Source organism: Sarcophilus harrisii, chromosome 1, assembly GCF_902635505.1.
Source record: "Sarcophilus harrisii chromosome 1, mSarHar1.11, whole genome shotgun sequence".
In the NCBI taxonomy this organism is placed as follows: Eukaryota; Metazoa; Chordata; class Mammalia; order Dasyuromorphia; family Dasyuridae; genus Sarcophilus; species Sarcophilus harrisii.
In genome coordinates, this window is record NC_045426.1 from 156,204,873 (window position 1) to 156,220,246 (window position 15,374).

The 15,374-nt window shown below is 35.3% G+C and overlaps 3 protein-coding genes across 6 annotated transcripts in view; 2 read left to right on the forward strand and 1 right to left on the reverse strand.

Annotated features, from left to right (window-relative positions):
• The window catches only part of TRIM23 (tripartite motif containing 23), a 38,810-nt gene extending 34,710 nt beyond the window's left edge, over nt 1-4,100 (reverse strand). Inside the window, exon 1 of the mRNA XM_031965595.1 lies at nt 3,723-4,100. Within this exon, the coding sequence (XP_031821455.1) occupies nt 3,723-4,004 (282 nt within the window). The 5' untranslated portion in view covers nt 4,005-4,100. The remainder of the gene's footprint in view (nt 1-3,722) is intronic.
• Nucleotides 4,101-4,518: 418 nt separating this feature from the next.
• SHLD3 (shieldin complex subunit 3) lies at nt 4,519-9,305 on the forward strand. Its single transcript, XM_031965683.1, has 2 exons — nt 4,519-4,627; nt 8,333-9,305. Exon 2 carries the CDS (start codon nt 8,462-8,464, stop codon nt 9,212-9,214), a length of 753 nt encoding a protein of 250 aa, XP_031821543.1. The 5' UTR covers nt 4,519-4,627; nt 8,333-8,461; the 3' UTR covers nt 9,215-9,305.
• TRAPPC13 (trafficking protein particle complex 13) overlaps nt 4,546-15,374 on the forward strand; it is a 37,618-nt gene continuing 26,789 nt past the window's right edge. For all 4 annotated transcript variants that reach the window (XM_003759402.4, XM_012541065.3, XM_003759401.4 and 1 more), the window contains exons 1-3: nt 4,546-4,627; nt 12,992-13,060; nt 14,106-14,205. In XM_003759402.4, the coding sequence (XP_003759450.2) occupies nt 4,582-4,627; nt 12,992-13,060; nt 14,106-14,205 (215 nt within the window). In that variant the 5' untranslated portion in view covers nt 4,546-4,581. The remainder of the gene's footprint in view (nt 4,628-12,991; nt 13,061-14,105; nt 14,206-15,374) is intronic.

The following is a 15,374-nucleotide window of genomic DNA, read 5'->3' on the forward strand; positions in this document are numbered from 1 at the left end:
TTAAAATGTCATTATTACTTTTATGGTAAATAAATAATTTTTCTTTTAGACATTTAATTATTATGTATTGCACTCACGAATTGTTAATATTTTTATCTATAAAAAAGAATCTTTGCTATGTCATATAACATGGAAAATCAAATCCTATAAGATAATTCAATAAATACTTCAAGGAATTAAAGATTTAGTAGCTTAAGTCAGTAAAATAGCAAGATTTCTTTTCAGGTATACTTTAAAAGAAAATTCAGAGAATTGGCTTTATAAATTCCATGTAACACATCCATGTTTTTTCTCTGAACAGAGTTAGTTCTTTGTGGAAAGCACAAAGATGAAAGATGGCACTGATGCATTCCTTTAAAATAATGTCATCTCAATAAATCAATCAATCAAAAGATCATGCCATTTTGTATTTAGCATTTAAAACCTTCATAATCTGTCCCTTGTCTAACCTTTCTGGTCTTATTACATTTAATTCCCCTCTAAGTACAGTACTATTCAGCAACACTGGCCTTCTTGTTCCTCATACAAGATATTCCATCTCCTGGCTCACTCCCCCTTTCACCGGCTGTCCCCCAGCCTGGAAAGGCTTCCCTCCTCACCTAACTTCCTTAACACAACTCAATACCCATCTTTCAGGTCCCCTATATAGATGATTTTGCTGAAGTCTTCCCTCTCACATTCCTTATGTACACAGCTGTTTGAATTCTGTGTCCTAAACAATCAGACAACTTGAGGGCAATTGATTTTTGCTTTTCTTTGCAGAATGCCTGGCTCAGTTTAACAAAAGCCTGCTGTGAATGAGTGACTAACAGGGGCATATGTGAACCTAAATCCCTAGACAGGAAATATATCATATCATTTACAAATAAGAGGTCATAGGTTTAAATCTCCAAGAATATAAGAAAAATCAAGACAAAACAGAAAAACCCTGCAGGCGAATTGAGTCAAAAAAGAAAACTGCAATAAATCTTTTTGTAACATGAAGCATACATACTTAAGTAATCTCCTAATTATACATTACTTAACAACCAGGTTTTGTTCATCTTTGTAGTTCTCTAAAACCTAGCATGGAGCCTTAACATGTAACAACAGACTTTGAACAAAGCTGTTAAACTGAGCTGATGATCTCAATCTTTTTAACATTTAGATTTTTTATACCTTTGTTTTTCTGGGGGGGGGGGGGGGGGGGGGTATATGAATAACAGTCCTTACATTTATTTGACATACTAAATTATAAAATATTTTGTGTTCAAAGAATTCAAGATTTAGAATTCAAAAGGAAACTTGTGGGCCATCTACTGTAATCCCTACATTTTCTAAACGAGGAAATTGAGGCCAGATAAGATTTATATACTTAAAGTAACAGTATTTGAATCCAAGTCCTCTTAGTCCAAATAGCCCCAGGTCAAGCTAATATTCCATGTAAGAGTACCAAATGTAGAATATTATATTCTGGGTAACAGGTTTTAGGAAATATATTGACATCTTGAAACCCTCTTGAAAAAAGGCCAAAGAGCCCATTATCTTATTTGATCCACATAACCTTATAAAGTTAAGAAAAGCAAGTAGTATTCTCATTTTGCAGATGAAGAAAACTGAGTGAGGCAGACCTATGCTTTAGACGAGTCAGGATTCAAAATCAAATCTGCTCCAGAGCTAGATAATGATTACTTCATTTTTTAAGATCACACAAAAGCATCATACTACCTATTATAATTAAAAGCCTAAATGATTCATTCCAAATATAGATTTCTAGGGTGTTTTTTTAATCTCTAAAGATATTAACACTGAAATGAGTGATAGTACCAATGAATTACTTGATATTATAACAGGACCTAACTAAAACACTATCCTCTAGGTACATGTTACAGATTTCACTCAAAAAGGAGCATCCTATCAGTAGAGAGCTTTCAGGTAACTAACTTCATCCCCATGGACAAAGTCTATAGCAAACAAGTGTTTTACCACATTTGCACTGTATGCTTCAGTAAACATATTTAGGCTCCACAGTATTCCTGCAATGACGGTGACATCATCCAAATTTTTAAAATTAAAATGAACTAAAAATTATGGTAGCTAAACAACCCATTAACACTCACTAGTTACTTGCTGAATTCTGCACTAGTTTTTAGATAGTATACTAGTTCAAGATATTTAAGACAGGGAGCTAAGTGGCACAGTGGATAAAGCACCAGCCTTGAAATAAGGAGGACCTGAGTTCAAATTTGATCTCAAGACACAACACTTCCTAGTTGTGTAACCCTGGACAAGTCACTTAACACCAATTGCCTCAGGGGGAAAAAAGATATTAAAGATAACTATATAGCTATATAATCTGCTGATATCCTACTCCAAAAGACAGGCTTCACAAAAAGATTTCAAAATGCAGCACTTCCCAAGTGAATTAAATGAGTTTTATGCCCTCTTTGAAGCACCTGAATGCTATGTAACTTCACAATCACCCTCCTTAGGATAGAGAATTGTGGAGTTTATCATCTACAATCGTTTTCTACAATCTACAATCCTTTTCTATAATGCACAACGGCCAATTAAATACAAAATCTTAATGCAGTTTTAAGCTTTTAGATCCCTTTTAAGCTTACATAACTTAAAACTACTTCTGGAATTATTGTGAATAATGAGAATGCAATCTGTTAACAAATTATCAGCACTGGAACAGACAATAAAAATGTGAGAAATGAGTTCCAAGCACTTCAGTTCACATTTTTCTCATGCGTTGATAACTAGTCCATCTAATATAATGAACAGGCTGTGGGAGGTGCATGAAGCCATTAGAACAGCCCATAAAGACTAAAACATTACTGAGATATATACTCTCTTTGAGTTTTCTAAATATTTAACCAATAATGCCCGGAATCATGGAAACAATATTAATTTTGTAGTCAAAAGATGTAGATTCCAAAGATAGTCCTAATACCTATATTCTCTTAAGCAACTCATTTCCATCACCTGTTCAAGCCTCAGTTTCCTCATCTGTTAAAAAATTTTTTTTCAATTGAATCTTCTTCTTAACCTAAGGTACTTTAAAAAATAATTTTGCGATAATTTTCAATATGGCTGGTTTCCTATGAAATCTTATGTTTTGTTTTGTGCACTTGAAAAAAAACAAACAAACCAAAAACATTCCTCTGAGAAGACTCCATTGGCTCCTCCAGACTAGCAAAGGAGCCCATGACACGGAAAACGGTTGGCCTAGATTATGTCCAAGCTTTCTTGCAGCTTTAAGGCTCCCCAAGATGCCATATCTATAAGGAGGGCAGTGGCCCACGAGAAAAACCTTCACCTAGTGCTTCTTCCGAAATAAAGCGTCAGACAATTACGAAATAACGGAGGGAAGAGGGGAGAGCTAGTCACAGTCCAGGGCAACCCAAGGATGCAGGGACTGGAAGGGAAAGTGGGAGATCAAGAGAGGGGGGAGAGGAAGCTATCCATTGTCCAGTGCAGCCCAAGGATGCAGAGACGGAGTGGAGTGAGTGGGGGAGGGGGGATGAGCCAGGCCAGGGAAAGCGAGTGCAGGGCTCTCCCAGAGTCCCAAGGCAGCCGAGGCTGCGAGAAAGGGTGCTAAGAGCAACTCATCGGCGTCGCAGCAACCCCCGGGCCCTGGGAGACCCCAGAGTGGTCCTCCACCGTCGAAGGGGAGGGGAGCAGAAAGATAACTATAGTGGGGGGGGAGGGGAAGACGGGGACTGACGGTGCCTCACCTTAACGACGGTTGGGCCCCGAGTTCCGTGCTTCCCGCTCTCGATGCCGGCACCGGGCTTGTTTACAAGCAGGGCCGCCATCGCAGCAGCGCCGCTGCCGCAGCCAACGGAGGGGCGGGAAAAGATCCGCCTCCACTTACGCATCGGGCTGCACAGGCGCAAAGAGGCGCCCCGAGAGGCAAGGACAGTGAGAGCGGCGAGGCGCAGCTCCGCCCTGCCCGCTGTGGCCTGGGAACGACACACAGGGGCGTTATGTCGGCGTGGCTTTGCGCGTGCGCACATTTGACGCTAAAGCACTTGAGCTAGGTAGGACCCTGAGGGGCGTCCTGCCTGAGGCTGTGGTGGCGTTTCCCATTCCGACCAATTTTACTTAAGTCCCAGAATGCAACACGGCATCGGGATAGACTACAAATCCCGGCATGCTACTTGCTTCTTTAACGCTCTGGCACCCTGGCCTGCTTAGAGATAAGGCCGCTAACAACCAGTGTCTAGAAACGACCCTTTGCAAAATTATATGGTTAAGTGATGGGTAAGAAGGAAAGTGTGGCTAGAAGAAGCAATTGGATTTTGTGAGCTGCTTCTCAGGGTAGAAGGACAAATCAGATTATCTTCGCGTACGTTCGATTAGAGAATGAGAGCCGACTTCGATGGAACCAACTCGCGGAGGAACTCCTCCCGGGCGGAGATTGGGAGGGAAGGTGGGAGTGACGTTAGGAATCGCCGGCCTCAGATTACGAGATTGACGCGTGATTCTTCTTCCCGCGCGTCTTCCTGTTTTCTTCCGGGCTGGAGGGGGCGGGGCATTGTTTGATGAGCCTCGCCAGCCTCCGTTGTCGGTAGCTCTAAGGTTCCGGTGGAGATGGAGGTGAACCCACCAAAACAGGAACATTTACTGGCGCTAAAAGGTAAAAAAAAAAAAAAAAAAAAAAAAAAGTTGCAGAGGCTTGTCTTAGACATGACGCTTTCTTCCTCACCCTTTTACTTCCATCCTCTGCATCCCTTTTGCCGCCATCGTGGCGAGCGGGGCTGGCTCCCTCTGGCTCCTAGAATGACCTGGAGCTCGACTCCCCTGCTCCGTCAGAGTCCCGCCACCCATGCAGGCCATAGCCATCCCAGAGACACCATTGTCCTTCCTGAGTCAAAGTATAGGAAGTTTTTGGTGGTTGGGAGACAACTGTCCCCTTCTTCCTTAATTCATTGGGCCGCTTTGGGGAAAGCTTCCAGTATTCCTCAGTAATAACTTTAATAGCTTTAATATTTAATAATATTTTAATAATAAATAATAAAATAATTTAATATTTAATAATAATAACTTTAATAGCCACTTGGTGTTACCTCAAAGTCCCTACTCCTAAGGGCAAAAATGCACAAAGTTACGGAATAAATCCCAAATTTGTCTCACTAACTCGTTAAATTTATTAGGTTATAATACATCATTTGCTAAATGCGATCTAAAGGGGATAAATTTTAAGTATCCTACACAAATACCTTCTCAAAATACAAAGGTTAATTATAAGCTAATTTTGTTAAGAATGCAACTAGTAAATTTTGAGTTTTGCAGATAATTGATACAGGGAGTTGGGTGGAGATCTAAACTAAAAAATATTACTCTTTGAGAATTGCTTTTCTTTTTGGAAGGCCAAAAAATATATTTTTTAATTGGGCGGACTCCTATTGATCTGTTTCATTGATCTCCCTTTTTACTGTATACAAACTGATGTTTAGTTTGTGATAATTTATTTTCAGTAGAGCACTTACATTTTGTATTGTAGTCATACTTCCTTCTTGGTGCCATTTTTTAGATAGTTTTGGTAGACTAATCAAAATTACACTATGAAGAATTAATAGACAAATATTGCCAGCTAGCCTGTTATTCTTTTGCAACCGTCCCTGGCTGTAACCATTCATAATTGTACAGAATTTGAAAGGACCTTAGAAGCCATCTAGTCCAACCTTGTCTATTGATAGACCTAATTTTTAAAGCTGACAGAATTTAAGTAGGTAATATTTTTTCAGAATTTATTCCCTTATCAGCCTTTATGGGATTATAATTAATTATTTTATTTATTGGCTTTTTATCATACATGTGGCTAAATCTTTAGATAGAAGAGATCCATTCTGTGCTCTGTCCCAATTCCCATTCGTTTCTGCCTCAAAGACTCAGACAAATTTTGACAAACAGTAGTCAATTTTGAGACCCCCCCTGAGTAGCTTGGGTAAAAAATGTATATGGAAAAATGCATTACAATTTACAGATTGGTGAATTTTCTTTAGAAAACAAAATTAAATATTGACATTTTCTTATTTGCATTTTGTAAGATAATGTTATAGTGCAATAAAGCATATACATATTATAGCCTGATAAAATATTGACATGAGATAATTTTATAAATATATATATATATATATATATATATACACATATATTGGATCTAAAATATATTTAACATGTATTGGACAACTTGCCAGCTAGGGGAGTGGGTGGGGGAAGGAGGGAAAAATTTGCAACAAAAGGTTATGCAAGAGTCAATGTTGGAAAAATTACCCAGGCATATGCTTTGTAAATAAAAAGCTTTGATGAAAAAAAAATTAAAATATTGACATGTATAGACATACTTTTTCTTCCCCTCTCCATTTTTCCTTTCTTTATCTGTCCAGACCAGAACAAATCAAATACCAGAAATCAAAAGTGGCAGCTTTTAGGAGTATATACAGTGTTACTTAAGTTTTTGTCTCTGTGGACATGGTCAGGGAAAAAATATAATCTTAATTTCTGAATATTTTATCCCATATTCAAATATAAAATGTTCTGCATTTCACAGTCATAGATATTTGAAAGTTTGGGGGATACAAATTCATGGGCCGTCAAAAATTGAACTGACATAGATCCAAAGAATAATCATTTTGTTAATGAAAATTCAATGATTGATTCTTCTGATCAGGTTTGTAGTTGATTTTAAATGAAGCCTGAAACATTCTGATACAGACCTTTGTTACCTGCTTTAAGAATTTGTCCTGTGTGAGATGTAGTCCCCAAATACCTCTCTGTGAATCTGAATGTACCGTGGTTCTACCAATCAGAATGGCCTACATTGTAAGCTGTAGGAACTATTTACGGATTTGACTTGCAGCACTGGGTACTTCATGACTAAAAAGAGAGAGTCCCTATTCTAGTCAGGATATTTTCACACTATATTTCAGTGTAATTGGTTTCCTTTGTGATCCTACACATTTTATTTTTTTTTTAAATATTATTTTGAGAAGGGATCTACAGGTTTCATCAACTTGCTAATATAGATATTGACACAAAACATGTTAAATCCCTCGGTTAGAATAATTAGACTAAACCAAGTTACCTAGTGAAAGTTATGTAATTGTGGATAGAGCACCAGCCCGGAAGTCAGGAAGACCCAAGTTCAAATTTGGCCTCAGACACTTAACACGTCCTAGCTGTGTGACTCTGGGCAAGTCACTTAACCCCAATTGCTTCAGCCCCTCTCCCCCCCCAAAAAAAAAGAAAGAAAGAAAAATCATTTTGTGTGCAATGATCAACTAACTATGAATGGTAATTAAACCATTAATGGATTTTAACCTGGTTAAAATGCAATATCCAATCATATCTATATTTAATGTTGGTTACTGCGAATGGCACAAATATATTTGACAAAAATTACCGAAAAACTATTTGTTTAGAGGTAGCTAGGTTAATAGAGCAGTCATTGTGCCTAGAATCAGGAAGACCTGAATTCAAAAATCTGGCCTTGGACACTTAGTAGCTGTGTAAACTCTTCTGGACAAGTCACTTGACCTCCGTTTATCTTAAACATGGGAGAAGGAAATGACAAATCTTTCTTTGCCCAGGACACCTCATGGACTGTATAGTCCATAGTCAGTCACAACTAAACAACTACTTTTCTTTAAATCCACTTTTAAAGTATAAAAAAAGTCCTTGTAAATAAAAGTTAATCTCTATTTTTCTACATTTTGATAGGAATCTTTTAACCTTTACAAATTTGTAAATCAACTTTTTCTTTAGTTCACATGACACTAGTATTTAGGTATCAAAAATATGTTTTTTATTTAAATTATAATTTTAAAACTATTGCATAAGAATATTTTGCTTTATTCTTCTAAATGATTAATATTTAATAATAAAAACGTATGCAATTAGAACCTCATCTCATCATAACTTTAAGACTTCATAATTCATTTTTGAGATAGAGATTGAATAATTTGTTCAAGGCTACACAGCTAATCCAGAGGAAAGCTATGATTAAAATCCCAGCAATCCTTACTGTTATTTCAGAGTTATCCACTGTAATGGTATAAGTCATTTGGATGTAACAGTCCTATTTAAATTTTTTGCTTTTTTAAAATGTATTTGCTTTTGTTCCAGATAAACATCAAACTAAATTTCTAAAATGAAGATTTTGTTTAAAAATTTACAAGTCATTTTTAAAAAGCTTTCTTAATTTTTTAAAGTTTATAATTACCAGTAGCTGCTCTAGCTAATATAAAGTATTACAAGTTCATTTTTATCCTACCTATTTATGTATGACCTATTTTGAGATACCCAGTGTATCTTATTCTTTGTAATACTTTTGCTTTAGGTCCTGTTTCTTCCTTCTCATCAGTGCAGAATGTGGAAAGAAGGACAAGAAAGTCTAATAAGTTCTAGCACTGAGGATCTTGATCAAGAATTATTGTGTCCCCATTATTAGTATCTGGACTTGTACAAAATGAGTACAGAGGTAGTATTATACTACCGGCCATGTGAAAGTGACCCTACACGATTGTACAAAGTTGCAGAAGAAGCTATTAATGAATTTCCTACTCGACCGTTATTGAGGTTTATACCTTGGTTTCCAAATGATGTAATAAAACTTCCCCTCAAACCTAAAAGACTACCACCGATTATTTCTGGTGAGGCAGCTAATGAAGTGGACCAGCACTTTACCATTTCAGAACATCACAGGAAAGCTCAGAATTATGATTGTACAGTGGGCCTTCCGGAGTTTCAACCAAATTTGGAAAAGATGAAGTGTTTAACCCGGGCACAAATACTGGATGAACAGATTAGTTGTGGAAATCCAGATGAACAAACTAAAAAAACAAAACGGCATTTGAAAAGGTCTTGGAGTGTTTCAGTTTCCAGGAATTTTACAAAAAAGGTTTTGCCTTTATCTAAAGAATTACAACAGAATTTAGAAAAATTAAAGCTACATTCATTATATAGAGCAAGATGGACAATAGAACAATCTGTTTTTAACAACCAAACTTTGGAAGATATTTGGATAAAACTAAATCGACTTATCAGGCATAATGAACTTCCATTTTGTAATGCTACAATACAGAGACATGTGAGCCAGATATGGGTATTCTGTGACATTGTGCACTGTGAATATGTATGTAATCTGCTTAAAGGAAGATTAGGTCTTAAAGGAAAAATGAATTTATTTGTACATAAATACGGAGTGATTTTTAGTATGTAATAGAAATGAATTCTTTTTACAGAGAATTAAATTTGTATTCTCTGTGAGGAGTGCACTGAAATATAGGCGATAAATAAATTTTGGAATTTATTTTTAACTTTAATGGGAAGTATTTTCTTTCAAATTGTGGTTCTCTATTTTGCTTTGTGAATTTTAATACATCGTGTGGGGAATAATTTCATCATGTGCCTAGATAAGAGTACAATTTTTGATGTGTAAAGTCAAGAATTCTGAACTCTATAAATAACCCCTTCTGACAGATAAACAGGATTCTAAGTCATTTTCTCTTTATTTATGTTTTAAAGTCCTCCCAGGACTGAATATATCATTCCAGATCCCCTGGATGTCAAAACTTTAGAGAGAAAATATTCTTCATTATGGCTTATTGCTTTTCAAGTGATTAGACTTAGAGATATATCCCAGGCAGCATGGAATAATGGGTAAAGAGCTAGACTTGAATATGGGAAAATATGGGTTCAAAGTCCTTCCCTCTTCTGAATTTTCCTATTGCTCTAGAAGGTACCTCTATCTTCCTAATCACCTGGTTTGAAACCTCATTGTTATCTTCAACTTCTCTCTTTTCACTTAACATACGTATCTAGTCCATTGCCAAAGCTGGATGTTTTCTTTCGTCATAACATCTTTCCTATATGACTCCATCCCACCATTCATGCAAACACTATTTAGTGCAAACCCTAATCATCTCTCACTTGGACCTCTGAAGTGGCCTGACAGGTTGCCCTGCATTGGCTAACAGCGTCATTTTTCTAAAGTTTGCCTTACTGGTCAGTCCTCAGCTCAGAAAGTCCCAGGAATTTTGTGTTGCCTCAAAGATTAAATATAAAGTACTGTTTTTTAAAACTCTTCATAACATTCCCCCTTGTCACCTTCTTATAGGCATCTTATGTTTTATTCCCATTCACACATTTGACAATACAGCAACGTGGCCATCTCTGCTAAAGGGACTAAAATAAGACTATTTTTAATGTATGGGCTCAATATTAACTTATTTTTCATTGTCCTTGAATTATTTTTGACTAATTTTATTTGACAACAACCCTGTCAAGTTTCTACTCTGCAAATCACTGTATTAAGTACTGTGGGAAATTGAGAGATTTTGAGATATAGATTCAACTCATTGAAATAAAACTCCAATTAAGAGAAATAATTAAGAATGAGATATTCTGATTAATCAAAATTTAACCATTTATACCTGTCATTACACACTATGGCACACTAAGAGCAAAAGCTCCTAATAATAAATATGTTCTTAATATCCTAGAATTCACAGGATATTTTTTCTGATGAGAGATCTTTTAAGCTACTAAATTAGATACAATCCCATGAAGAAAGGAAAATAGATTTTGGTTTTTGTCATTTTTATATGAGAAATTCTATTTTAAAACTGATGATCTTTTTTTCCATGAAACTGCATAATCAGGTTTTAAGGGAAAATTCAAAATTTTTGCCTTACATGACATTTATAAACAATATAGGAAGCAACATGGTGAAAGAATGCTGAAATTTGTGGTCAGGGAACTGAAGTTCAGATCTTGGCTCTGCTATTTATTACCAGTGTAATCTTGGGTGTATTTAACCTTTCTAGATGTTGGTTTCCTAATCTGTGAAGTCAGAGACTTAATCTAGATGACCTCTAAGACCTGCTTGCCCTAAACATAATACTATGTTCCCATTCACTGCCCTAGTTTTACTGTCTGAACCTACAGCCAAATTAATAGGTGTAAATTTTTATATAATAGTGTTTTTGTATTGCCAATATGAAGCTAAAATAGATTTTTTTTCTGCATCTTAAAAAATATTTTTTAGTTTATTAAATATTTCCCAATTGTAAGGCAAGCAATATGATATAGGTGAAGTCACGCAAAATATTTCCATATTAACCATATTGTACAAGGAAACAGAGAAAAATAAAGTTTAAGAAATATACTTCACTCCCTACAGCTTGTTTTTATTACTTGAAGAGAGGTAAGGAACTAAGTAACACCCTCCCTTTACCTCAAATGAAAGTAATTTGCATATGCTTTTTGCTTTGCAAGATCTCAACCTGTTACTGTTAGTACATACATATTGTTAGCAATAACTCAGGATGCTAGGTTGTGGCAGTAAATAAAGGTGACTGGTACTTTATATAAGACTATTCATCTATAATTTCCAAGGGAAATCTTTTAAAGATACATTTGATATTGATTTTTACCAAATTCATATTAAAATATAGGTAAATAGTTAGGGAGGATATTATTTGCAAAAGCAGTATTGTTATTGTGCCAACCCAGTGCTTGTGGATCTTGTCTATATTAAATCCTACTGTAGATTAGGACATATAATTACAAAGTTATTGCCTTTAATAATCTATAGTGTGACTGAAGAATTTTTCCTTATAGTGTTACTAGATCAATAAGTTAATGTTAGAACAAAAAGAAATTTAGGATTTTTAATATTCTGGCTTTTCTAAAGATGTTTTTTGAAGCTTTTCAATCTTTTTTTAAGATTTGAGTTGACTATCCAAAGACAGTATATTTTTTCTCCTTTGATATTGACAGATTTTCCTATATATTATTTAGGATTTGAAAGAGAGCTTCATTAAAAGCTAAGAGAAACTACTTCAGGCATAACAAAATATGTGAATAGATGCCTAATGGAGCATAGTTTATTTGGGGGGAACAGGACTGAGAACTACTTTTTATTAAACATCTTAGTCAAGTTTTAACTTAAGAATGATAGCTAGCATTTGTGGACTTTAGTTTACAAAAGTGAATAAATCCCATTTTACAAATGAGGAAACTGCAACTGTAGGAGATTTAGTGACTTGATTTGAGCATTTTTTCCACTATAACATTCTGCCTTCGGCATATTATTGTTCCATGATAAGGGTATGGACACAAATGACAAAATCCTTGACTCGGGAGCTAAGAAATAATTTAGTCTAACCTGATCGGAAAAGGCGTCTCTTAAACATCCCTGACAATCATTCATCTTGCTCCCATGTGAAGACCTCTATAACTGGAAACCCTGAGGCCATTCGTTCCACTTTAGGTGTTCCTTAAACTGAGCTTCACTCAGCCTCTGCAACTTTAATCTATTGTTCCTACCTCTGTCTTATGGGACCAAGAAGAGCACATATTCCATGTGTTGTTCCATTTCTTGAAAATAACTTATATTTTTCACTAAGTTTTCTTTCATTCAAGGTAAATACTTCTATTTCCTTCAAACTATCCTCAAGTAGCATGGTTTTCTAGCATCTTGCCATGCTGTTTTCCTTTAGTACTCTTGTCAATCTCTTACTAAAATGATGTCAACCAAAATTGAACACAGGATCAGACATGTGGTCTGTACAGTAGAACACATCACTGTCATGTCCTTTGTTTTGATGCTTCTAAGATTATATTCTATTCTTTTTTTATTGTTTTGGCACACTCTACTTTGCATCCCACCCATAAATATTTTTCACACATACTGTTGTCTTATCTATATCTCCCCTTAACCTATGCAATTGATTTTTTAACCAGTTAAGTAATTTACATTTGTTGTATGTGTATATAAAATATATTCAATTTCATCATAATAGATGCAGTACATTACCCTGTTGAAGTGTTTTTGGCTTGTTACCCAAAAATTCGCTATTCATTCATTAAGAAGTTTTAACTGGATGAAATCTGAAGTTAAACGGCAGTCATATTACTTGTAAATATTAACCCAGGGAATTAATGACATTGTAAATTTTTCTTTCTTTTTCTTTTTTTCTCTCTAAACTTACAGTGATGAGGTTGACTAAACCTACTTTATTCACCAATATTCCAGTAACATGTGAAGAAAGAGACTTACCAGGTATGCCATAGGATATTTATGCATGTCACTTTATCCTGTCTGTATCTAAAGAAATTGGTATTTGTGGGTTTTGTCCTTGAATCCTCATTGAAACATTACACACTCAAGTTATGTATTAATTGCAGCAATACCTCAGCTGCTTCCTCATCATCAATAGTTTCTAGTGCTTGCTGATGTGAAACTGACTTGAATTTTTATATGTTATTTACATTTTGTAATAATTACTAAAACTTTATTTTCCTTAAGTATTCCAATTTAAAGACTTTTTGGGAATTAAAACTAGGAACTTTTTCTTTTGGGGGGCACTACTGAATTTACTACCCTATGCCATAAAAAAATATGATATTCTTCATTAGAAATGCCTTCATTTATAAAAAATGTCCAGCCTCTTTTAAGTACAGTGCTTTAAAAAAAAAGAACATGATATCGAAGATTAAAAATGAGAATGATGTAAATATAGAATGTAGACGGAAATTATCATCTAATTTCCTCTAATCTTATAATGATCTTTGCCCCAGTCATATTTTGACATATTTTGGGACAATTAATCCAGAAAACATTTGTAACCAAATTTGTTTTTTAAATGCTAACTTTCTAAAAGTCAGTAGCTGTATATGAGTGTTCATGCCAAAATAGAAAATGGACTGATAAATATCATGCTCATAAATAGAGCTCAGGATAATGATAGCATAACAGTGTGAATCTTAAATATGAATATGATTGCATTATATTTTCAGGAGAAAAGAGTGTCATAAACTTTAGTTTGAATAACAGCATAACACAACTGAATCTCTTAGAAATCAGCTGGGCTAACCCCTATTTAACAGATAAGATAGAAGCCTAAAATGTTCATGATTTATCTGTTGTCTCACATGGAAAATAGTTTCTCCTAGAAATTATTCAGGTTTGTCTTTTATGAGTAACATTTAAAGGTATGAAAAAAAGATATTTGTAAATTTCCTATCAGATAATCTTGTCTTAGATATTTCTTTGAATTAAATTTCTACATAGAACAGAGTTATAAATGTGTTTTATATTGCTACAGGAGATCTCTTTAATCAGCTCATGAAAGATGATCCTTCCACTGTAAATGGTGCAGAAACTTTGATGCTTGGAGAAATGCTGACCTTGCCTCAGAACTTTGGGTAAGACTTATATTTTCAGATAAAGTAGATAGAGATTTTTAGCTTGTGAATTTTGCCAACTGTTCTACTATTCTTGTTTCCCTGCTCTAATAAATACTAATAACCTGTATCTTTTAGGACTGATTTCTACCCCTAACGATTAACCAATGTGCATTCACCAGTACCCATTTGTAATCTAGGATTCAGGATAGCTAACCTCATGAAAACTACTCTGTAGGCTCTGTGGCACTGTGAAGTCTAAAAGCAATACTTATTAAGCTAGTTAAACATGGTCTTGTTCCAAAAGATACTCACGTTCTTATGCAGGATTTATATATTAAAATAAATAAATAGCATTAAAATGTAGTATGTAGCAAATGCCAAAGAAAGGATAGAGACAAATACCATGGGAATGTCAGAACACACTGATCTGGGAAATTTGTTGAAGTAGTTGAGATTTATAGAATGGGATGATGAGATAGTACCTCTGGATACATGTAAACATAATTTTTTTTAATCTGTCATTTCATTTGTTATAGATGTTATTTACCCTGAGGTATAGAATACAATCCTTCCAGAGTGTAATAAATAGCCTTCATGAATAACCATGACATCCAAAATCCACCTCCTTATGGCACCAGTCTTTAAAAAAGAGTGTCATTAAACTTTGTTAGGGTAACCCTGAAACTATATCAGCATCTTTTCTGCCTCAGAGAACTGGCTAAAGATTTATTGTGCTCAGAGCCTTCCAGAATACAGTCACAGCCACACCATCACTGATTGCCTTTTGGACATCACAAACTAGATATCATATAGGCATCTTAAACTCAGCATGTCCAAACAGCTCTTTTCTTCAAAACCTTCCCTTCTTTCTAACTTTCCTTTTACTGTCAAAAGGCACCATCAGTCACCTAGACTTCACAACCTCAAGGTTATCTTCATCTTTCACATATCCAGTCCTTTTTCAAATCTGGTTATTTCTACCTTTAGATCTTTCTTCTACATACCTTTCTCTCCATTTACACAGTAATCTCTATAAATCTGGCCCACTTCACCTCTCATCTAGACAATTTCAGTAACCTTCTAATTGGTACCTGCCTAACTGGCCTCCATTATACCCTCTTCTCTCCAATCTATCCTCCACTCAGCTGCCAAAATAATTTTTCTAAAGTGCAGGTCAGATCATGTCA

Excerpts from the sequence above, each read along its gene's own strand:
- SHLD3 (XM_031965683.1), top strand. The coding sequence starts at position 8,462 with ATGAGTACAGAGGTAGTATTATACTACCGGCCATGTGAAAGTGACCCT.